Source organism: Remersonia thermophila, chromosome 5 (assembly GCF_042764415.1).
Source record: "Remersonia thermophila strain ATCC 22073 chromosome 5, whole genome shotgun sequence".
Taxonomy (NCBI): Eukaryota; Fungi; Ascomycota; class Sordariomycetes; order Sordariales; family Chaetomiaceae; genus Remersonia; species Remersonia thermophila.
Genome location: NC_092221.1, coordinates 298243 through 322065, shown reverse-complemented (window position 1 = coordinate 322065; position 23823 = coordinate 298243). Strand labels below are relative to the sequence as shown.

At 58.5% G+C, this 23823-nt stretch overlaps 6 protein-coding genes and 2 non-coding genes across 8 annotated transcripts; 4 read left to right on the top strand and 4 right to left on the bottom strand.

Annotated features, from left to right (window-relative positions):
• Nucleotides 1–2191: 2191 nt before the first annotated feature.
• VTJ83DRAFT_5319 (uncharacterized protein) lies at nt 2192–3703 on the top strand (the record flags this gene model as incomplete). Its single annotated transcript, XM_071011906.1, has 5 exons — nt 2192–2319; nt 2387–2540; nt 2615–2700; nt 2825–3143; nt 3293–3703. The coding sequence occupies 5 exons, from the start codon at nt 2192–2194 to the stop codon at nt 3701–3703; spliced, it is 1098 nt and encodes a 365-aa protein (XP_070864694.1).
• A 190-nt stretch (nt 3704–3893) lies between these two features.
• On the bottom strand, nt 3894–3984 carry VTJ83DRAFT_t114. Its single transcript has one exon. It is a non-coding gene; the product is annotated as a tRNA-Glu (tRNA).
• Nucleotides 3985–4422: 438 nt separating this feature from the next.
• On the top strand, nt 4423–4512 carry VTJ83DRAFT_t136. Its single transcript has one exon. It is a non-coding gene; the product is annotated as a tRNA-Arg (tRNA).
• A 343-nt stretch (nt 4513–4855) lies between these two features.
• Nucleotides 4856–6694, bottom strand: VTJ83DRAFT_5318 (uncharacterized protein; the record flags this gene model as incomplete). The annotated part of the gene is made up of 4 exons (XM_071011905.1): nt 4856–5104; nt 5188–5531; nt 5629–6323; nt 6384–6694. The coding sequence occupies 4 exons, from the start codon at nt 6692–6694 to the stop codon at nt 4856–4858; spliced, it is 1599 nt and encodes a 532-aa protein (XP_070864693.1).
• Nucleotides 6695–9114: 2420 nt separating this feature from the next.
• Nucleotides 9115–11416, bottom strand: VTJ83DRAFT_5317 (uncharacterized protein; the record flags this gene model as incomplete). The annotated part of the gene is made up of 2 exons (XM_071011904.1): nt 9115–9971; nt 10039–11416. 2 exons carry the CDS (start codon nt 11414–11416, stop codon nt 9115–9117), a joined length of 2235 nt encoding a protein of 744 aa, XP_070864692.1.
• Nucleotides 11417–13531: 2115 nt separating this feature from the next.
• VTJ83DRAFT_5316 (uncharacterized protein) lies at nt 13532–15774 on the top strand (the record flags this gene model as incomplete). Its single annotated transcript, XM_071011903.1, has 6 exons — nt 13532–13830; nt 13916–14945; nt 15368–15412; nt 15493–15585; nt 15662–15668; nt 15728–15774. The coding sequence occupies 6 exons, from the start codon at nt 13532–13534 to the stop codon at nt 15772–15774; spliced, it is 1521 nt and encodes a 506-aa protein (XP_070864691.1).
• Nucleotides 15775–16950: 1176 nt separating this feature from the next.
• VTJ83DRAFT_5315 (uncharacterized protein) lies at nt 16951–18031 on the bottom strand (the record flags this gene model as incomplete). The annotated part of the gene is made up of 3 exons (XM_071011902.1): nt 16951–17230; nt 17321–17440; nt 17520–18031. The coding sequence occupies 3 exons, from the start codon at nt 18029–18031 to the stop codon at nt 16951–16953; spliced, it is 912 nt and encodes a 303-aa protein (XP_070864690.1).
• A 4157-nt stretch (nt 18032–22188) lies between these two features.
• Nucleotides 22189–23601, top strand: VTJ83DRAFT_5314 (uncharacterized protein; the record flags this gene model as incomplete). The annotated part of the gene is made up of 2 exons (XM_071011901.1): nt 22189–22624; nt 22700–23601. 2 exons carry the CDS (start codon nt 22189–22191, stop codon nt 23599–23601), a joined length of 1338 nt encoding a protein of 445 aa, XP_070864689.1.
• Between the last annotated feature and the right edge of the window lie 222 nt (nt 23602–23823).

The following is a 23823-nucleotide window of genomic DNA, read 5'->3' as shown; positions in this document are numbered from 1 at the left end:
TTCAGCTTGAACTGCCGTGGGTGGATCGACGCCGTCACCACCCAAAAGCGGCTGGGCTGCTTGGCTGCTTGGCTGCGGTGCGAGCCCAGGTGACGGGCGGCCCGATGAGGAAGTGGGCGCTGGGCAGATGACCGCGCCACATCTTCACATGGCATGCCGTCATGGTCGGAGGGTCGGGACTAAAACAGATGTCTGGAATAGATCCGTTGGCGGACATGCGGGGCTGCGCCAACCATTACTAGCACAGGTGTGTCACGCCCCTGGCACAAGAAAACAACAACCTCTTCTCGTCCGACCGAGAGCGACCGCAGGTCGCGTTTGCTTTCTCCATGTGTCGCTGCGATTTCTCGATGCAAATGGGATATTTTCCATGGACTTGAGTACACAGTAGTCGTAGAATGTGCCGGCGGAAATCAACCGGGAAATGCCCAGCACCGTTAGCTGAGACATGAACAACTCAGGCGTCTGCGTGGTCGCGTACTCGAGCCACGGGGGTAGTTCCTTTGTTGCTCAATCAACCCAGCCTGTCCTTGGGGCAATCTTGGGGGCTCAATACCGCTCACAAGGATGCTTGCTCTTCGAAAATGCGGCTTGAGCAAACAACACACTGTTTGTTTCTTGAGTCTGAAATCTAATAACCTTTGTTGATGACAGTGTACGAGAGGCTTGATCTCCTTCCATCGCGTGCCTGGATCCCTGTTCAACTTAACAGCTGGAAAAAAAAAAAAAAAAAACAAATCATGCTGTTCCCAGGGACATGGGCATCCAGTTTGATACGCTTCCAAGCAGATTGGAAAAGGTGTATCTTGTTGCGATAGACCTCCAAGTTTGGCCAGGCACCTACCCCTGAGATCACGCACGCGTCACACAGCCATGACAGCGAGGGAGAGCAGCATCAGGGTATACAGGCCCTCATGCATGGCCTATTGTCCTACCGCTCAACAGCCGTGCCGGAATGGTGTCATCTTGGGAGCGATAAACCTCCTGAGAAATTGTTTGTGGATCGGTTTCCCCCCCAGCGAGGACGCCCCGAAGTAATATTGCGGAGCCCCTATTCCGACCACCCCGTCGCCCAAAAGAAACAAAGAACGATGTCTCATGCCCCCACAATCTTGGATATATAGTAAAGCGCACTTCCGGCTACCAACAGCCAAGGGGATGGCGGCCACGGGTTTCAAGGACCTTCAACAATGTATCATTTTCTTGTCCTCGGTATTCACATGCCTACGCCGCCGCGGAATCTGGTCCGTTTTACTCATGGCCAAGGTGCGATGTGATCAAGAATGAATTTGGAACCTGATGCCAATGATGTTCTCGACGAGCGAAGGCTGCATAAAAACGCTTCTGCCTCGTTCTGACATCCCTTCTGCCTTCTGACCCAGTACTACCTCTTGCGAAAAGTCCTTGGCTGGGTCTGCGAGAAGCCCTGGTCCAGAATGTCCAATTCATACCTAGAGACGCCGAGCTCCAGGAGTTCTGATCATAGCCATGCAATCATGTCCTAGATCTTGGCCCCGGCTCGCTTACCACTGTAGATCGCCGTGCGTCTCCTCGCCCAGAGAGGCGTCGGACATGACACCATGTTAGCAAGGACGGCGGGCAGGAGTGTATACAACAAAGCTCCCGTTGCGATGAGAAGTCTCACCTGCATCAATGGCAACGTAATTACTGCGTAATCCCACTGAGTCTGAGTCGCAAACTCTTCCTGACCCGGGTGAGACATGCCATTCGGCTCCGGACGTCGGCATTTGCAACGGGATCCCTGCAACCGAAGGCCGGAACCGCTGGGGTTTTTTGCTTCTGTATGATCCAAAGAGATTCGGGAACAGAGAGTGCCCAGCAGCTAGATATATTGACCCCTCCGCCGGGTAGTAATTCCAGCGTCGCAATCGCGGCGTCTTGGTCCTTGTGCATGCGGGCAAAGCGGAAGGTGGCTAAAGGAAAGCGATCGGGCCTCAATCTATCTGGTAGCCGTGCCACGCGTAGCCAGACAACCTGCACGATTATGCAGCATAGTTTCGCCTCCAATAGGGGAAAGGGTTATTTCTCATACGGCCGGCTTCATAAATAATAGTCAAGGCGCCAGGCAACAAACGGCCCCCCTAGACCGTGGACGTCTGGGATCCCGTCAACAGGCATTCACTCAACACCCCGGCCAGCACCCAAGCCGTACCGATCGTATAATACCATCATGGTGCTCCCTTCGCTGTTGGTCACGTTGCTGGCCGGCAGCGGCTCTGCGGCCGCCGCTGTGGCCCGACCTGTGACCCCTCGGACCAGCAATGGAACTTGCACGACCCTTCTGCAGAGGAGGGCATGGTAAGGAGCGAAACAAGTCCCCCACGTCTCAGGGAAACATCCCCGTCTCACATGCACACCACCGCAGGCACACCTTCACCGACGCGGAGAAGCGCGCCTACATCGATGCCGAGCTCTGCCTGATGGCCAAGCCGGCCACCCTGGGCCTGAACGGGACCAAGAACCGGTTTGAAGAGCTCCAATGGACGCACCAGCACCAAGCGAGCATCGTGCACAACGTGGTACGTGTTCTCGCGGCTACTGCAGCCCGACGCCCCGCGCATCACGACGCTGAGACCACCGCACATGAAACCAGGGCGCCTTCCTCCCGTACCACCGCCTGCTCATGTGGGCGCACGAGAAGCTGTTGCGTGAAGAATGCGGCTACCAGGGAGCTCAACCGTACGTCATCATCATCATCATCATCATCATCATCATCATCATCATCATCATCACCCTTGCTACATACCCCGATGCCCCCCCCCCCCCTGGCTTCCTTGACCGATGATGCCTAACTCCAAGCCAGATACTGGGACGAAGTGCGCGACGCTGGCAAGTTCTCCACCTCGGACGTTCTCGACCCGGTGACGGGATTTGGGGGCAACGGCGTCGGGGCCTACGGCTGCATCGCGGACGGGCCGTTTGTCAATTTCACCAACTCCCTCGGGCCCGGCTACCGGATCGGCTTCGAGCACTGCATCTACCGCTTCGTCAGCGACTCCGTCAGCAGGCGGGCCGCCCAGAGCTACATTGACGAGTGCTACCAGCACACGACGTTTGTCGACTTTTGGCCCTGCGCCGAGGGCGCGCCCCATAACGGGGGGCATGGCGGCATCGGAGGAAAGGTGAGAGAGGGCTTTTTTGTTTTTATCCCCCCCCCCCCTGTTCCTGCTTGAAACCGCGTCCTGATGCCGGGTTGCCGGCGTGATGGTTGGGGGCCGTTCGTTTGCTAACCGGCCCTCTCTTCTCCTCCTCCTTTCGGCGGCGGCTCCAGATGAACGACCCCATCGCGTCCCCCGGCGATCCCATCTTCTACCTGCACCACAGCTTTCTCGACAAGGTCTGGTGGGACTGGCAGGAGCTCAACCAGTCCGCGCGCCTCATGGACATCGGCGGGCGCAACAAGTTCAGCGGTGGGTTCAGCGGCGGGTTTCCCTGGGGGAACGGCACGTTGCCCGGTTTCCCCGGCGGGAATGGGTCGCTCCCCGGCGCTCCCCAGGACCCGTGGCGCAGCGTCCCGCTCCAGGACATGATCCCGCCCCCGGGCTCGCCCGAACCCGAGGGGGATCCGGGCAACACCACGACGCTCTCGCACATTCTGAGGATGTACGGGGTGGTTCCGGATGTAACGATTGCGGATGTCATGGATACGCGGGGTCCGTTGCTGTGCTTTGAGTACGTCTAGGCGCCGGCTTGCGAAGGCCGGTGGTTTAGGAGGAGGGGCGTGCGCAGGGAAGGGAACGGTTGACACTTGTTTTGTCTTTGCGAACGGCGAAAGGAAATGGCCTGAGAATAAAACCGCTCGCAGAGAGCAAAAAGGAGATCACCTGCCAACCCAAAAGAAGGGGGAACTCGGACAAAAAATTTAACATCTTCTCGGATACCGGGAGTCGAACCCGGGGCTGTTGAGAGCAGGTCACTTCTGAGAAGTGAGAGTCAACGATGTTACCGCTACACCATACCCGATGAACCATCGTGTCTGGTTTCCGATTGGTTGCAGGACTCGGGCACAGATTGAACCTAAGAGTCTTGGAAGTAGAAGAAAGCGGAGCGAGGAAGCGGAGTTGGCAAAGATTTTTTTTTTTTTTTTCATGTCCATGATCCATCTTGTTGTGTGATAAGCCCTGGTCCTGAGAGTGCACACGGCAGATCAGAGTGGTTGAAAGCCGTTGTTCGATTCAAAGAAAAGAATATCTAGGTAGTAGCACCGCAAGAGAGCTTCTATAATTATTATACAAAGATACCCACAAGGGCGGTTTGTGGTAGTTAGCAGAATGCCCAGATCTCTGGTCTGGACGGACATGGGTCAACCCCACGATCCTGTCATAGGTTGTCTTGTGGAGTCGGCTTTCGCGTGGAGACAGCTGGGGTCTTAAGCTGATGTTGTGAACACTTTTTTTCCAAGGTCGAGTGGCGCAATGGTAGCGTGTGGTCCTCCTATACTTCTAGGAGCATCAAAGACTGAGGTTGTGGGTTCGAGTCCCATCTCGATCGACCTTACACTTTTGCACTTTTTTTTTACGCATCGTTTACATTGGCTTAATCATGCTTTTTCTCCGCAAATCAACTGTTTACCGCAACACGTTGACGTTACACGAAAGCCCAGAAAGCAGCGAGGTTGTTCCACGTTGCAAAACGAAAGCTTGCACCAAGACCATCCTATTACACGCTATATTATGTTGAACAATGAACGCTCATGTCTATCCCCTGGTGGTCGTATATGTCTCTATATGCAGCCCGTTGTTTTCCCGAACCCAAACTCCGCGTAAGATGCTTATGGAAATGCCCGTAACCCTGATAAAACAAAAATCCCCGAAAGGAGAAAAATACGAGATCATTACACCTTGAGCTCAAACTTCTTCACCAACCGGGCGCCAAAGGCGTAGAAGAGCAAGGGGATCGGCACCAGGCCCAGAGAGATGAAGCCGAGCAGAGAGTTGCCCCAGCCCATCTTGAGCGCCGTGTACATGTCGATGGCGCAGAGCGGGAGGAGCGCGCCGGCCAGGGAACGGAGAACCGCCAGGGCGGCCGTGACGGAGGCGGCGGCGCGGGGATAGACGTCCAGGAGGTAGTTTTGGATGCACATCTACGGTTCGCAAACACGTTAGCTTATCGCTTCTGCGGCTTTGGCACCGGCGGAGGGTGTTTCTCGTAGGGGAGGGGACGCACCATGACACCCATGAGCCCAAAGGCAAAGATGACAACGCCAATCATGGGCGCGATCCAGTGCACGCGGTAGTGGATGGTCCAGCCGTAGATGAAGAGACCGATGGGGATGGTGACGCCGGCGGGGACGGTGAACCAGGGCGTCAGGCGGATCTCGGGGCGATGCGCCGCCCCGTTGTCCATGTGGCTCTTGACCAGCCTGTCCGAGGCGGCCCCGAAGACGACGATGCCGAGGCCCATGCCGATGGCGGAGGGGATGAAAACGAGGCCGCTTTCGCCCTCGTTGAAGCCGTAGTAGAGGGGGAACACGATGCCGAAGGTGGAGAAGAGGAGGTAGAGAATGCCGTCTGGTGGAGGGGTTTCCTGTCAGAGAGATATGTCCTCGTTGGGCAACCCAAGCGGAGACTTCATGAAGCCCGGGCAGGGGGGGAAGGGAAGCCTTACAGATGACGGCCACGTACACCGACATGGCGGTGACGATGGGGGCAAAGGCGAGCATCTTCAGGGGCCGGAAGATGGCGATCTTGATCTTGTCGGCGGGCGACATGACGTCGCCGGCCAGCGCGCTGCGCAGGTTGGGGTTGCCCGTCTCCTTGCGCAGGCGAGCGGCCTTCTTCTCGAGGATGACGGGGGCGTACGACTCCTGGAGGGTGAAGAAGGTGAAGACGCTGATGAGGCCGGCCACGATGGCGATCAGCCAGTACACCCAGCGCCACCCGACGGCGCGGATCAGGTAGCCGCCGGCGACGGGGCCGATGCAAGGGCCCAGCAACGGCCCGAGCGCCCACGCCGCCATGGCGCGGCCCCGCATCTCGATGGGCATCATGTCGGCGATGCTGCCGCTGCCAATGGTGATGGGCACGCACCCGGCCAGGCCCATGAGGAAGCGGAAGACCATCATCATGGCGACGTTCTTGCTGAGAGCCGTGCAGATGCTGAAGATGGTGAAGAGGACGTTGCCGGTGTTGTACAGCAGCGAGCGGCCGTAGATCTCGCTCATGGGCGCCGCGACGAGCGGGCCGAAGGCGAAGCCGAGGATGTAGACGGACAGGATGAAGGTGGCGGTGGTGGAGGAGGTTTCGTTGAACTCGGCGAGGATGCGCGGGATGCCGGGCGCAAACATGGAGGAGCCCAGAGGTCTGTTGCCGTGTTAGCGTGGTGGCGCGCATGTATGGGACAAGAGGGAGGGGGCGACGGACGTGATGAGGGTCAAGACGGAGAGAACGGCAATGTTGGTCCACTTCTTCTTCATGGTCCAGTTCATGGGGTTGAGAGGATCGTTGGGTCCATCCCACGAGACGATGTTGGGGTCCGTTTCCTCCTCTGACGTGTCAACCCCCTTCTCGTTGCCGGAGCCATCTCGGCTCGGGGGGGCGGAATCGCCCTCGGGCACGATGGTCGCAGCGTCGGACTCGATATTGGAATCGTAAACGCCCTTTTCGAGGTCGACATCGGCGCGCTCAGCTTTCGGCTCGGCGACAGCCGTCCTGGGTGGTGAAGAGTCGGCCATGGTGGTGAACTGAGGTGGGTGGAGGACGTTTGTTGTCACACCTGGGGATCCAGAACGGGAGCTTGGCTACGGGAATCTCAAAATCTGAGATGCAACCAAGAGCTGAATTTGGTGTCATCGTTTTCTATTTGTAGTCTGGGCATTGGCCGGCTGCCATACGGAGTCATTGCAATCCCCGAATCCCCCCTTCACCCCCCCCCCCCCCCCGGCCACCGCCAACTCCACCGGTTCGACAACCAACCCAATGCCTCGGCTTTGGCACGAGCGAAAACGAGCAGAAGCTTCCACAGAACCGGAACCCCATTTGGATCAACGTCCCCCTGAAGACGGATTCGCGGCGCCACCCGAAGCCAAGAACCGAGGCCCTTCTTTTGCATCTAGGGGCATGCCAGCGGACATGGGTTAGGGAAACGTTAGGGAAAGGGAGCCGATGGTTTGGACGCTAAATGAACCACATCCGACACATGCTTGCGAGAGTCGACCCATGGTGCTGAAGGAATGACGCGGTGAGCCAGGCCTTGCGTTGAGGGCAGGGTTGGGGGCCGAGCTTTCGTCAACCTTCGCTTTTCCGTTGTCCGTTGCCTTCTCTCCGTTTCTTCCAGCACCATCAAATGAACAAAGGGCTTGCGCTGTATGGTTCGAACCCAACACACTTTTTTTTTTTTTTTTTTTTCTCTTACGGGTTCCTCCATCCCAAAATTGGGGGCCCCACCTCGTGGAGTAACGGGAAGTTCCGCAGCCAATCATGGCGAGCGACTCGTCCAAAAACAGGCGGCTCGGTTTCGCTTTCCCCCCGATCCCAATGGTGCAGGTCTTCGACTGCCACGAGAGAAAGCACGGCCGGAGATAACAGGGTCCCGCTAATGCCGATGTCCGCTGACGCCGATGTCCGCTGACGCGGTGCTGCGCAGCGTGCACATGCTCCGAATCCCGTCCGATCGGCCCCATCCTCCCTCCCTCGCAATCTTGCCGCTTGGATCTCGTATCATCCACCAAAACCAGATTGGCGACGGCCTGCTGGAAAGCCCGGCGATGGCTTTTTATGGGTACTCGTCCTACCCGACATGGGTAACTAACGTCACTATACGCAGTACATAGGTACTGTGCAGCGAGCGACTCGGGTTTACGGTTCGCTGCGCGCTTCTCGAAGGCTCGGCATCGGATCGCGCTACTTCGGCCCGAGCAACACGATCGGCAGCGATACCCGTGATGTAACCTTGAAGAAAAAGGAACCAGGGAAATAATATGTACTAATTAAGACGTACATCGCCACTACCGCAATGAACACAAAAAAAACCGTCAAATGAATGAACGGCTTTTTATACATAGTAATACCAACTTGACCAAGCAACGGCCAATACCTACCTACCCCAAATAGCGTAGATCTCCCCCAGCCCCCCCTCCATCCCGACAGCCCGCAACGCCCCTCGTCAGACGAGACCTTGAGCTTCGGATTTCGGAGATGCGTCGTCTAGATCGCTCTTCTTGGCCTGGGGCCGGGATGGAGCCTCCCCGCAAACGCTCTCCAAGGTAGGTGTCCCTTCTGGGGTCGCCTACGCTCACCACAAACCGCCTCGGCACAAGCTGGATGGCCATCCCTTGCCCCTCTGCTCCCGCTCTCTCCCCCGCCTCTGTCGATGAGCTTGGACAGGGTCGTCATGCCCCGCCGGCGGCTAACGTACCTAGCCGCAAACCTCCCCCCCAACCCCTCAACCCCTCCATTTCCCCGCGTTGCGGAGAGAAAGATCCCCGCCCCCCCGGCCGCCTGGTATACTTGTACTAGTAGGTACATGGGGCGGAGACGGGAGCGCAAGGCGCGCGAAACGGCAGGAGATGGAGGGGCAGACGGCGGGGTTGACCCGAGCTTAGCGTTGGGGCTGCTGGTTCACGGCTGATGATGGGCCTTTGTGACCGGACCTTGAGCGTTGGATGATGTCCCGGCACGAAAGAGGCTCAGAGAGAGCCAGCGCACTCCGTGCTCAAGAGGTTCTGGTAGGTTTGCATACTCTGATTGATCTCCCCAGATCGATCCGACTCCTTTGGACATACATACGAAGGGGGGTTGCTCGGGTGGTGCTTCCATGGGAAGGCCAATCTTCTCTTATTGAGTCTTCAACCGGCCATAGGGCACCGCCGTCCGATGGGGAGCAGAGGGATTGTCCCTCGAGTTGCAAGAAGGGGGAGAAGAATCAGCAGCAGAGAAGGAGTCTATTAAAGGACACCTTATCGGACGGTTTCTGGCATCCACCTTTTCTTCTCTGAGATAAGCCTGAGAGGGAGTCTATCTAGTATATGCCTGCTATGGGCACCCGTGTCTATCGCGTGAGGGGTATCATCATTATCATCGCCATCACCAGTCCTCCGTACCTGCTCATGCCAAAATTCGACCCGGCTCTCTCGAGCATCATCCAACCAGCAGATCATGACGTCCGCGCAGCAGCCATCTTCGTCGGCGCCCAATTCTCCAACCACCCCCTCGCCTGCGCCACATCCCCATCCTCCGCCTCGAACGCTGCAACGCACCATTCCAGCTCGTACACTCCCTCGGCCGCCAACATCTTTGCCATCTCCCTCCTCCTCTGCGCCCTCTCCTCCACACAGAAATGCATAACCCTGCCGTGGTCGCCAATCTCCTCCAACAGAGGCTTACTCATCTCCAGCGCCTCCTTGACCGACGTCCCCTTTTCCTCCAGCCCCAAAGTCTTCCTCCCCGTCTTGCAGTACTCATTCCTGCACCACACGTTCCCGCACCCCTTGATCAGCTGCGTGACATACCTCCTCTCGATCCTGCGGCGCATGGCACGACCATCCGGATCGTGCATGGACACAAACAGCGGCGCAAAGCACATGGCACAGAGCCCCAGGTCGTTCCCGGGGTCTTGGATCACCGTCCTGCCCCCGTTGCCTCCGCCTTTCAAGCCCGGGAGGGAGTTCAGGTTGACCACCCGCCCGCACAGCTCCACCCGGCAGATCCTCGGCCGCGGTCGCGAGGCCTTGTCCAGCTCGTGGTGCGCCACGTGGGCGGGCATGTCCCGCAGGCGCACAATGGCGCCGCACAGGTGGCAGTCGGTGGTGCGAGCGCCGTCGGCAAGCTCGTGGGCCGTGAGGCCTGTGAGGGCGCGCTCGGCGACGGCGGCGAGGTCGGACGGGTCGCCTTCTTGGGGCACTTCGAGGTGGCAGAATTGGCAGAGGATGAGCTTGTGGGGGCAGAGGGTTGTGCGGTGGTGGGCAAGTTCGCGGAGGGAGGGGAAAGCGGAAGAAGGGCCGCAGGAGGGGCCTTGGGTCGATCATCATCAGCACATGCTCAGCAGACCGAAAAAAAAAAGGAAGATATTAGGACTTACAAGTATGCAGCGTGTGCTCCACGTACTCGTGTTTAGCCTTGCTCGCGGCGCTGGAGCCCCAGGCGTCGGGGTGAGAGGGGCAGTGCCAGTGGTTCTGCCACTCGTCGGATCTTTTTTGCAAGACATTCTTGCAATGCGGGCAGACGACGTTGTTGCGCAGACAAAAATTCTCGTGGAGGACCATGGTCCGCTTCGGTACGATCTGCAAGCAGTTGCGGCACTGCTCTTCATCGGCCGCAGGCGTCGCCGACGGGGATGTCCCATCCGGGACAGAGGATTTCTCCTCCAGCTCGGCAGCCCTCGCACGGAGAGTGAAGCGGCATGGCGTTTCCGAGGTCTTGACTTGCCCTGGCAGGGCAAAGCCGTGTACGGAGATGAGCAGGCTCTCGGCGTCCTTGAGCTCGTCGTTCGTCGGCAAAATGACGATCCTCTTGGTTCCGTCCTTGGGACTCGACAAGTCCCCAAACACGTGCTCCTCGCCCCTGGGCAGCGCGCGTTGTCGGCTGCTCTTGGGGCTCACAAACAGGTCGAGATCCCCGCCGTCGTGAATCGCCAGCTCCACCACGATGGGCCTCGCCTTATCCCAGGACCGCAACTCGTAATCCACGTAGTCGCCAGGCAGAACCTGCCCCTCGACATCCTTCCAAATGTCTATGGCGCCGCCGACAGAGCTGCCAGCCGCCGTCCCAGGCCGCCGCTGCGACTTGGACTGGATCTGGCGCAGCGTCTCTCGCGCCTGTTCCTCGTCGAGAGGCTCAATGTCGACCTCAAGATCCGTGTCGACCACGCAGATGCCGTCTCCGTCGGGCTTGAACTTGTCAACCAACAAGTGAAACTCCTCCCCCTTGGCGCCTTGGATCTTCAATGTTGAGCCTCGCGTGAGCGTGGTGAAATGGCTGCGGAGTTGCCGCTCGAGGAGAGGGCGCCAGTCGTCTGGGTCGTAGCCTGCTTCGAGGGGTCGAAGGCGGGCATAGGTGCCTCGCGGGAGCTGCTTGAACCTGACTTGTATGCGGGGCGCATCCAGCATCTCGCTTGGCATGTCGCTGTCGCCATCTTTGTCTGGGGGCGCGGAAGGAATCCTGTCGGATTCTCGTATCCCGAGGGCTTCGCGGAGATGGGGGCTCAAGACGACCTCGTGCTCGTCGGCCGAGAACTCGCGGATTCCGGCATAGGCGGTGATCCCGTTCGCTGGGTTGACCAACTGAAACATCAGCGGATGCGGCAGAGCGTCGGCGGCCGAGAGGTTAAGCAGCTCTTGGAGCGCCGACGGCGGGAGGAGGATCTTGTCGCCACCAAGGTCCTTGCCAACATGGCTCGAGGGGCCTGGGCTGGCTAGTCGGTACGACGTCGACCATTGGAGAGGCGGTGCATCTGTCATATCGGTAGGAAGAAGGCGGCTTTGGCGGGTTGGGGTCTAGAATCGATGGAACCGGGTTAGCGATTGCATCTGCAGGTGGTTGAGAACGGAGTGCCCGATGAAGAAGTGGAAAAACGGAGATGGGGAAGGAAATGGGCAGGACGGGATCAGGGAAAACAGACATTTTGGGCTACCAAGCTACGCCACAGGAAAAAAAAAAAAAAGACCACGGCAGAGCTTCTCGATGACCGTACGCGTGCTTACCCGTGGCCGTTGAGCTCCGGGAGCTTCTTGCAGGTTCCAGCTCACGGCCCCTCTCCGCCTCCGATGTTGTCAAGAGCGCTCCAGGTTTGCAAGGTTGGGCCCCACGCCGCTGCCAAGACCGGGCGGGTGCTCCACTCATGGACTGGCCATGGCCCGGCATCCCGTCATCGCATGGATACATGGGATACCGCACCTTACGTATTTGGATAGGAACGGACAGGAACGGACGGGAATCGTGGGTTTGTCATCAAGCTCGCGAACCAAGCTTTCCTTTTTTTTTTCCCTCCATGGACACGATAGAACAAAGTCAGGAGGTAGGTAGTCCTTGATTGCCTCGGCACCGTGCCTGAGAGACAGGCCAAGGATAAACTCACTAACCAACGCCTCATCTTACTGTCTAACTACTGCGCAAGCGGTTGACCAGGCACGACGGCGAGCTGACGGACCACAGGAGGGCACCAGTACAGGAGCAAGGAATGGGCCTGCAGACACATGGACTTGCACATTCACTTCCTGGAGGCGTGGCCGGCCGTACATGCATGCCCCGGGTTTCCTTAAGGGGTAGGTGTTTGCTTGCGGAGCGGGTTGTTTCCAGTGCCTCAACCAACCAGGGATTCTTTTTACTTTTTTTTTACTTTTTTTTTTTACGCATGGCTCTTGTTACACATTGCTGGTCTACCTATTTTTCTTATTTTCCTTTCAACGTATTGACAAGAGATGGTAGTTAGATCGTTGGTGCTTGTGTGAAGCGGAAGAAATGGGTCGGACATGCCATGTCGACTTTCAGGTTGGTCCAGATTATCTTCAGGGTTGCGAACCGGGGCCAAATTTTCGAGCAAGGGGTGCGATAAGATAATCGGGATGATGTACGCAGTATGCAGAGGAGATCCAGATCCCACGTCATCAGCACAATGTTCCCGTCACCACCAGACTGTTTCTCAAGACAGACAATGGACGCGTCGAGGGCGCTATGAGATGCATCCAAAACGCTGCAGCCAATCAGACCCCAGCCAACGGCATCGAACCACCTCACCTGCTCGCTAAGCTGCCCACCACACAAACGAAAACGTGTCCCGGAATGGCGGAGGCCATCAACAAAAGCTTCCTGGCCTCCACCAGGCGCTAGCTCCGCCGGATAAACGCCAGCGTCTCCTCAGCCCTCGCACCAATCTCCATCTCCTGGAGCTAACGGCCCTTTTGCAGCTCCGCTCTCCGATCGCTGGTGGATCTGCCAGGTTTCAACCCAGGCAGGATCCACGAATCTACTGTGTAATTACAGCTTCGCATCAAAGACGCAAGAAAGAAAGCCTACCTGCAAGGTGCATCGGGGGGGGTTGGGGTTGGGGTTGGAGAGCCTGCTCGTTACCGTCGTCACTTACACGCCCGGTATCTACTGTGTACCACAGAAGACGCAGCCAGCCACTTACACGACAAGTACCCTGTGAACATCCCCAGACACGTCGCCTGCACTGCGACGCCCCCCGCACCATCATCCTGCCCACCACCCCTCGGTCCCCCCGCGCAGACAGCCTGCGCCAAGCTCAAAGCCCCCCCTCCACCCCCCAGTCCTCTGCAGCGTTCCCTCTCGAACCCCAACCCATGTCTCATCGATTGGCCCACACCGATGTCACCCGTTGCTACACCCTTTCGATGCGGTAGCACCGGTGCTGTGATCCGGCCTTCCGCCAGGCGCGACGGTCCGGACTGACCGCCCGGTATAATTTATCCCGCCGCTCCAGACCCTTCCCCGGGCTCTCTGGCTCTTAGCATCTTCTTTCCTCGCTTCCCGTCCAGCTTGCCAGCTCTGTTCTGGAGCCCTCCTCGATCGCCAGACCACGTCGAGCCTTGTCCCCCTCCGCGTCCGGCACTACCATGACCCAGTCGTTCGAGCCCCAACGCCGCCCGATTGAAACCCAAGAACAGTGCCATCTTCTCAGACTTCTCACCAACTCGCTGGTGCTGTCCCAGACGGCACCGTACCTGTCCTGCTACGATGTCTTGAACCTCGCAGCCACCGCCCAGGCCTTTCGCTACCTGGTGTACAACACCCCCAACGTCTTCCGCCGCTTGGACCTGAGCCAGGTCAAGAGGGCGCAGTTCGAGGACAGGCTTGGCCGCACCGGAGGGGCCTGGGACCATGAATCGTTAGACCGCAGTCTGACCCAGGACGAGTAGGTCGTGCTCTTCTCTGCAGGATGGCCCGGGTGTGCGCGCGCTCTTCTTCCGTCGTCTGACAAGGCCGATGCGTACCGACAGGATCTACTCGGACCCTCTCCGCCGCCTCTTCTCCAAACTCCGACGCGTCGAGCTCCTGCGGGACGTCAAGGTCGATATCTTGAGGGATGTGCAGGTTCTCTGTCTCGACGGCCTGTCCGTGACGGGCGAATTCATTCACGACGTCCTGACCGACCCGTCCTTCTCGATCCGCATCTTGTCCATCCGCGGCGTCAAGAACCTCAACGAGAGGATGCTCCGCGGCGCGCTTCAGTACGCCTGCCGCGAGTCCAGGCCCGAGGGCATGCCCCGGCTCCGGGGGCTGTATGTGTTCGGCCCCAGGGACGCCACGCCAGCGAGGCCGGACACTCCCGGCTCATCTCCGGGCAGCCCGGCCTCCGTGTGGAACAACCGGAGCCAGCAGGCCCTGACCGCCTCGCTGGCCGACGAGCCCGAGGCGTGGTGGGTGCGGCGCGGCAGCCAGTTCCCCTGCCGCATCGACCCCGAGTGGGCATCGACCTTGGTGGCGTGCGCCGGCATCATCGCCTTCGACTCGGTCTTGTGCAGCGGCCCGCGGCACTTCAACTCCCCGGCCTGGGGAAAGCTCGACACCCGCGCTTTGGACGTGGCCGCCGGCGGCTCTACCCACTTCGCCGTGGCCACGCACAGCCTGGGCGGCTGCGCGTCGTGCGGTTCGGCGCCCGAGGGCTGGACCGTTTGGGGTGAGGACTCGTACGGCTCGGGACAGGCCAGGTACGGCGGAAGGAGGTCCAGCGAGAGCTTCATGTCCGAGCTCAGCAAGTACCCGCTCCTCGCCCCGCCGCCGAGGCACTCGGCGAGCATCCGGGTCGCCATGTGCCCGACCGGCCAGCCCGTCGGGTCGCCCCATCCCGGCCTGGCCCCCCGGGGAAAGCAGCAAAAGGCACGGTTCATCCCGAGATGCTTCGAGTGTATCCGCCATCGATACTGCGCAGGCTGCCACCGCTGGTGGTGTGAATCATGCTACGCCGACAACCCTTCGCCTTCTCCCTCCCCCTCGCCGGTGGGTGGATCACCAGCGCCGTCAGACGATGTAAGCGAACCCGTTCCCAATTATAGTAATACCGAGGCAAGCGCGAGCAACGCAGACAGTGGACGGCAGATGATGATCTGCAGTATACGAGAGGGGATCTGCATTATGCCGACGGCAACGGACGGGCGCGCTCAATGAGCCGTGAGCGTGAGCGGTCCGCAGGGTTCGAGAAAACAGGAAACAGCGGCTGCGAGGAAGATCAGCGTCAATGTTCTTCGTCGCCTAGGATCTGCGTGGGGGGAGGGGCTTATACATGCCGGGCCAAGCGGAAAGGGTGGTTTCTGCCCCCCGGGCCTGTCTTTTTTTGTCCTGATCTGCGCGCGACTCTCCTCCCTCGGCACCCACCCGCTGGATATAGATACCTGCCGATGATCTTTTTTTGGTGCGGTACGGCACGGTGCTGATCAGCATGGCTTCGCCAGGGCCTCACCTACGTGTCCAGAAGCTGCTGGGAATGCGGCATGAATGTAACTCCCCCTTCCTCTAACCCTACCACCATAGCCAGGTGATTTCCTCCGGGGCGAGCTAACGTTTGTGTGCCTGAAAGTGCAAAGATTGCATCTCCAACACGCAGCGCGTGTGCCAGCTCTGCAAAGGCGGATACTGTCTGCTCCACAACGAGGGATCCAACATGGAGAGGGTACGTCTTTTTTTAGAAACATCGAGATGGGATGAACGCCGTGCGGATCGCTAACGATGTTGCTGCGTTTGTACAGTGCGATTGTAAGGCAAACCTTGGGGCCAACGGCTTGACTTTCTAAGATGATGCTGACTCGCAATAGGGTGCGTTGGACGGGGCCGACGCAGGTTCTCTCGGGATCTTTATTAGCTTCGGCCGTTCACAGTTTGGCCGTTCAGAGGCAAAAGCTGCATCCCCGCTCACTGACAAGCAAGGACTCTCTCCTCCTTCGCCCCTCCAAGATCCAAAGCTGGGACCGATGGACTTGGTTCCCTCGGGATCGTTTGTGAATAGTAACCATTCTGTTTCTACTTTGGTAGCGTTGATAGTTGATTGATACCCCCCCTTCCCCCCCTTCTTGGCTCAAAAAATGTTGACTTGGCGCCCCTTTGCCGCGTTACTACTCTGGCTTGCAGACAGAGAAAGAAGAAGAAGAAAATGAAGAATGAATGTTGCCTGAATTTACCGTGGTCTACAGCGGCGCACATGACCCTCCCGCGAGGATAATGGCTGGTCAAGCTTGGTCGACTTGAGTCAAGTCCGGTTTGTTCCAAGAATGGAGCCCAAGGAGGAGGAGAACCTGCTCAAGGTTGTTACCATCATCTTCAACACAGGGTCGTGTTGTCAAGCATGAATCCATACAGCTGCACGGTAGCAACCGGTTTGTGTTACGAGAAGCCCTGCTCCTTCGAGAATATGTGGATCACTTCAGGACCTAAATATGGTTCTGATCAATTTCATGGTGGGGATATGCCAGCTCCATTATGCAACGCTGAGGTGCCTGTCGCCAGCGTACCCTTGATCATCCAACCTAGGTAGCTACCGTACGCTGCACCGCAGAGCTACCTAGCTCCGCCGCCAACGTTTCTACCACTACCGCAGAGAGACTTGGGGCCTTGATGGGGCGAATGAACGGTAGGGCATATCGACCGCTGCCATTTTTCCTTTTTTTTTCATCGCCAGAAACGAATGGAAACTTTCAAACGAAGCCCTCGTTTCTACCACACCTTCTGAAATCAAAGCTCAAAAAAGCCAACGTATCATGAGATGCTTTGATGGTATATTATCAAACTCAACCAGGACAACTCAATCCAACCCTCCCCGCCAAAACTCCAAAACTCCACAGTTGGTATGAAACCTGCCCAGGGGCTGCTCTCCTCCCCCTTTCCTCGCCAGAAACAATTATGCTTGGACAATACTACCACAAACGATTCCGATCCAAATCATCCGAAGAACCCCACCCAACCCAGCCCAGCCCAGCCCAGCCCGGCTCATCTCATCTCGTCTCGTCTCGTCTCGTCTCATCTCAAAGCCACGCGACGCACTTCAGAGCGACCAGCTGACCTGGCTCTGGTTGTCGTACTCCTGGCTTGCGCACAGGCCCGGGATCTGGTACTGCTTGGCCCCGAGGATGCCGAGGGCGCCGCCGGACGTGCGCGTCGCGTAGCAGTCGTCGAACCACACGTCGCTGAACTCGGGGAAGCCGGAGAGCGAGGAGCCGTAGTAAGGGCGCTCGACGACCCAGTCGGCGTTGACGCGGGCCAGGCTCGGGCCCGAGTTGATGGACACGTAGTACGCCGTGGCGGTGTTGAGGTTGGTGATGGTTCTGAATTCCCCCCCGAAAAAGAACAAGGTCAGCTTCTGTGCGGTGTTGCTGTTGTCTCGTTGGGAAGGAGGGCGCAGAAGGTAGACTTACATCTCGCCCGAGGTGGCGGAGGTGGTGTTGATGGTCACCTCGATCCAGTCGCCGGGGCTCACGGTCAGGGAGGTGATGGTGTAGGCCGCTGCGGGGACCCATTGCCACCAGGCCTCGTGGCTGCAGAAATTCATCCGTCAGCTTCTGATCCGTTTCTTTTTTCTTCATAGGCAGGAAGGGGAAAGGAGGGTTGACGTACCTGGAGACGCCCGTCGAGTTGTTGATGTAGCACACCGTCCCGCTCTGAAGCAGCGAGGCCGTGGAGCTGTCGCCGTCGATCCCCACCCAGGGGGCCACCGCCTGGGGGTACGTCGTCACGCCGGACCGGAGGGTGCACGACGGCTGCTGGTAGTAGGCGTGCACCACCTCGACCTGGTGGGTGCTGGGCGTGGTCTGGACGGACCCGCACCAGTTGGCGCTGTTGGCCGTCGGGTTGGCGCGCTTCACCTTCTTGTGCCGGGACGTCTTGACCTCCTCGTCATCGGGCCAGACCTGCAGGCCGCCGCCGGGGCGGCTGCGGCTGAACGTGTAGGGCTTGATCTTGATCTCGTCCTTGGGGATGGGCTTGCCCTTGTGGGTGCCGCGGACGGAGAAGGTGAGCTGCTTGCCGTCGTCGCCGCCGGGCTTGGCCGCGACCTTGTCCTGGGGGGCAGCCTGAGCCAGGAAGGCCGTGGCGCCGAAGAGGGTCGTTGTGAGGGTCCACCACCTCATGGTGATAAGCAAGAGCTATTATTATGAATGGGATGATAGGAGGAGGAGGCGGGGCGGGGAAGGGAGGTAGGTGCTTGGAGGAGCGGGAAACGGGAGGGATTCTCCGGACAAGATATAATAAGAAGAGGAGAGAGAGGTCAGGGTGAGACAGGGAAAGCAAGTACGGGGCGCGGGGGTGGGAAGAGAGGCGAACCGGTGTCTTGGGACTCTTTCGCGACAGCTGGGGATAGGATCTGCCTGGCTTTATGTTCGTCTCTTGTCAAGGCCGAGGACGCCTGGGGAAGCATGGTGTCCATTCTTCAACTTAGCCACGGCAAGGGTTTGGTTGAATCTGACCCAGGTAGGCAAGGGATGCAAGACTTTTTTTTCGTGATGGGCGCACAGGGGGAGGGGGGTTTCGGTTGTGGGAGGGGTGTAGCTAGTTACAAGAGACAAAGAGAAACTCGGCATCAGGCAACACACATGCTCAACAAGAGCAGCGCTGCTTGTCAAGCCTAACCTTTCCTCTTTGAGACATGTTGCGTTGAGTGTCTATCCGAGAGAGGAGAAGTTCCGCTGCCACTCTACCCCACCTTGACACTGGTGTGTGTGATGAGGAGAAAGGTCAAGGCAGGGAGAGATGTTGAGGTCTGGCGCGGGTTTCGCGCCTGAGACCAAGGTGAGGGACCTCACTACAGGGGTCTACGTTACATACAACGCTGGTGGTGACGGGGTGGCGGTCGTGCCCGCCGTCGGGACGATCCCACGTGCACTGCCATGCTTGACCGAGTCAGGACTGGAAGCGGAGTGGAAATTCGCTGGGCAGCTGGGGAAGCTGATGTCACTACGTAGCTATGGTGAGCATGGGCATGGGGCATGGGCACATGGGGGACATGGGAACATGGGCATGGGGATGGGCATGGGTGGGCATGATCTGACCACTCCCGCCCTTGGTGTTGTTCAGTTGTCCTGGTGATTCCACAGCTATTACTACAGTACACGGCATGCACGCTCAACTGCAGAATCTCAACCGTAAACCTCAGAGGGGAGGTATGTGGCTTGCTATTGCATCACCGGCTTCCCGTCCTTGCCTCGGTAATGCTTCACAGGGGACGGGAGGACGAGATGATTAACGTCGTTTTTTCTTTTTGTGAACAGTGCGCACAGCACGTGGAGAGCCTCGCCGGGAAACCACCTCACCTCCGCCCCCCCCCTCTACATGGCCCTGCACACCACCATCCCGTCCTCTCGGGCTCGTAATGATCCAGTCGAGACGCAGGCACACCACGGGCGCCCGAGAGAATGGTAAGGTAGCATGCCAAGGCGACCAGCTCTTACCGTGGCACAACGTTTCCTGTCAGCCGGACAGTCCGATGCGCCGTAATTGCCCCAATGAATGACACATGGGAACAGCGAAGGGGGTGACAGCCATCCCAAATTCTCGGGTTCTGGGAGGCCTGGTGGAACTCGCTGCCATGTGGTTTGCCGGCGCGAGCTTAGCCAGTGAGTCCCGGTTAGGCGAGGGATGCGAAGTTCGTCCCGAGGCGAAGGAGCCGAGAGCGGGTGCAAAGCCACTGCGGAAAAGAAAATGTCATTCGCTGCATGGGTCTGAGGGAGGTTCGGAAGCGGGTGTCCACTCGCTCTCCGCTACGGTATCATCGTGTAAGGGGAGGGGGGGCGGCGGGGGAGGAGAAAAAGGGGGGGGGTTGACGTTGGAGGTGAGGGCTTCGCTAAGGTAGTACGTACGTAGGCCGTGGTTCGTTGCAGAAGAACAGAGCAGGTTGACTTTTTGGTTGTTAGGCTACGGCGGGGCGTGGGGTGTCGTCACAGGACAGGGCTGATGAAGGTCGGCCAAAGATGCTCAAGGTCAAGAGTTAGCCGCATCTCCCGCCCACCGTCCCCACCAACTATTGGTGGCATGCGTCCAACTGAACCCGGTTCACGTCGTCGCCAAGGAGCCCATTGTGCAGGGTCCCAGGTGCGTAACAGGTTGGCGGGATGGTGTTGGGCAGACTAGGCGTGTCGGCATTTGCATGTGGGGGCCAAAAGAGGGGAAACGAAGAAAGAAAAAAAAAGAACGGGATATTGGCGTGAACGCGAGCCCCGAATCGACGACGGCTAGGATGTTGAAGGCGCCCTCGAGGCCAAAGGAGGCCGTTCCCAGCTCCATGAACACGGTCCTTGTCAAAGTGTCAAAAGAGACGCAATGCTACCGTGATGGGTACAGAGGTGCCTACAAGGGAGAAAAAGAGCTGCCTTGACATGTCACTCCCCAACTGCTCTACTATGGTGCATTGCAGATTGCAGCCTCGGACAGAGCATTTTGGTGGAGACCATCTGGGTTAGGCTGTGCGCCTCGACTGCAAGCTTTCGGCTACGATGCAACTTCGAATCCTCAGCTCTTGGGGGGTCGTCAGAGCGTGAACCAATCGCTATACAATCCAGCCAGCCATTGGGAACTCGGCGGCCCCATCCTCCCGGCGTGACCGAGGTGTATAAATGTAACGTCATGGCGAGGAGCAGCGGTGGTTGCGCTGGGGAGGGGAGAGGGGGGTGCGTGCCGGTTGCATGTTCCGGTTGCTTGTTGGTTCTTGGTCCTGGGATGTCTGTAATAACTATAGTAGTTAGTCGTCACGTATCACAAGACCCTGTCTCCTTGGGGTTCTGCTGTGGCATGATCCAATATTTCGCCATTCCGGGCGGTCATGTTGGCTAGGGCAAAGTCGGTTGAGTGGTTCAAGTCCCTGAGCCAGGTGCTTGGTGCTTGGTGTAACAGGTGAAGTCCGATTGATTACATGTGCTAGTGAATGATTGAGCAACCAACAAATCGCAGATGGGTGATTGGTTATGATGCTGGGGCGAAAGAGCAAGGAAACAAGCTCATGGTTTGTGTTTCTTCCCACCGCGACCACATTGTGATCGGCGGTGTGTGGAATTGTGGAATTGACCGAGTGATTTTCGACAAGATGGGATTACCCTGACCTGAAGCTGATCACGACACTGGGTTTGAAAATAGGATTATCCACAATGGGGTTCTTTGCCCGAGGTGCCAACAAGAATAGAAACAAGAATAGAAGCCGCCGCATCGAATGACCTAGCTGGTACCTAGGTAGGTCAGGTACCTCGTCTTGGAGCAGCTTGCTGATCAGCAGTCTTCCATGCGCCGGGCCATGATGGGATTGTACGATGGGTCCCTGCCCTTGAGGCTCTTGTTTTCGCCTCACCCTGCCGCCCTCCGCAAACCACTCCGACGGCCCTCTCGGAATCGTCACATGCCAGGCCATCACTATGTTTCCTGCTCCTGCATACGGGATCGCCCTTCCGATGCAGGCCAGCACAATATTGGGCGTGCTCTTGACAATCAGCCAGCTGCGTCGTCACGTCGTCCAACCCCCGGGATGCATGCTTGCTCTCACGATTACCAGATGTGCGTGGCGCGAATTCGTTGATGCTGCCTCTAAAAGCATCTTCTCTCAATGACATGAGCACTGAGAACCCCCAGAGTTTATTCTGTGCACCGTGTCCGGGGACGAAATCGAGGGTAGAGCGGTCACTGCCTACCTGCAGCTGGAGATGCTGTGGGGTTCACTGACATGGTTTGGGATGGAAGATGCTCGGAGCACAAGTATGGTGGCATCTCCTCCAGTTGCAAAGAGAATGGAAGCTTCAGCTTGTAGGGAGAGAAAAAGGCTGGCCACCAACTCCAACGGACGGATAAACCCCCACACCATTGAGAGATGGGTCAAAGTCCAATTCATCAACAGTTATACGTTGAGCTCAGCGTGGCCACACAGGTTGGATATGACACGGCCCTCCGCTTCTCATCTTTGGCAGATGAAATCATGACGTACAGCCGGATACAAGGGAAATGGAGGTGAACCGTTTTGAACGGATGATGCCAGGTACCGTAAGGTAGATTGCGATCGTTTTCGGGAACTCGAGACCCGGGGGCGATATGGCCCGGGACGGCCCAAGGCGGGAGGATCGGAGATAACTATGGACGATACTACCGTCAAACAAAGGATTGCCAAGAGGATGCGGTGGCGGCCAACCCGAGCCCCGGCCCGGATCATGAGCGTAACATAACCCTAACCCTCACATGCTGCATTTCGCTGTGGGCCGGGCCGGCCTGATTTCCACCCTTTGCGCCGCCGCATGCATCCAAACCTCGCGTCAACATGGCAGCCAGCCGGAAATTACGAGCATCCGGACCACCACCACCAAGCACAACGCTCGTGCTGGACAATGGCGCCGACACCATCAAGGCCGGGTTCGTGACGGCCGACAAGACCGACACGCCCCGAATCATCCCCAACTGCCTCGCCAGAGACCGACACAAGAAAATCTATGTGGCCTCCGAGCTGGACAAGTGCCGCGACTTTGGCGAGATTGCCTTTCGGAGGCCCGTCGAGAAGGGGTACATTGTGAATTGGGAGGCCCAGAAGGAGATATGGGACCGCGAGTTCTTGGACCACAAGGCGCCTCAGCGATGCGATCCCTCCGAGACCCGGCTGGTCCTCGCCGAGCAGCCGAATGGCCTCCCGGCCTTGCAGACGCATTGCGACCAGATGGTGTTTGAGGAGTTTGGCTTTGCGAGCTACTACCGCGGGATTGGTTGGTAACCCCTTCTGCCGGCGCGTTCCCCTGGTGCCAGCGCCGTGTTGCTGACGCCCTTTTGGCCCCTTGCAGGCCCGGCGTTCAACGCATACCAGGACATCCAAGCCCTCTTCCGAACTCCGCGGGCGCCCGACGCCCCCGTCGACCTCCCTGCCGAGGTCATGCTCCTCATCGACTCGGGCTATTCCCACACAACCGTCACCCCGATCCTCCAAGGCCGCCCCCTCCACCCCGCCATCCGCCGGCTCGACGTCGGCGGCCGCCTCCTGACCAACTACCTCACCCGCCTCCTCTCCATCCGCCACTTCGACATGCGCAGCGAAACCTACATCGCCAACGAGATGAAGGAGGCGGTATGCTACGTCTCGCTGGACTTTGCGGGCGATCTCGAAAAGACGTGGAAGGGCACGCGGGGAGAACGCAGAGAGGACTACCTCTCCGGCGCCGGCATCGCCAAGGATTACGTGCTGCCCGACTCGCACACGACGTTCCACGGCGTCGTGCGCGAGTATCAGCCCGGAGCGTCGGGGCGCGCGCGCAAGTCCGCGGTCACGACCGAGGACGTTCTCACGCTCCGCAACGAGCGCTTCGCGGTCCCCGAGCTGCTCTTTAGCCCCTCGGACGTCGGCATCCGCGAGCCCGGGCTGGCCGATGTGGTCATGCAGTCGCTGGCGACGCTGCCCGTTGGCTTGTGGCCGGGGATGCTGGCCAACATCGTCGTTGTCGGCGGCAACGCGAGGTTCGAGAACTTCATTCAGCGGCTGCAGATGGAGCTGCTCCAGCGCGTGCCGGACGAGTGCGTCGTTCGGGTGGCGAGGCCCGAGAACCCCGTCATAAGCACGTGGCTGGGGGCGGCCAACTTTGCGAAGCACGAGCATGTGGAGAGGCTGGCTGTCACCAAGCAGGATTATGAGGAGCATGGCGCAGGATGGGTGGCCAGGAAGTTTGCGGCCGGTTTGGGCGTGGATGCCTGAGCCGGTCTGTGAGCCCAAAGGGGAACGCTGCGGCCCGGACGTCCTTGGGGAAACAACCGATAAGAGAGGGTTGGTGGTCCCTTGCCTCAGCTATACTAATGCTGTCGGATCGGTCCTGTGGCCGGTCATCGGGCAAACTGTTGGTCAACGCACCAAGTCTACCTGATGAAAGGGATCGGGGCTTGGTCGAATACCCCATACCCCAAGCATTCATTATCACCT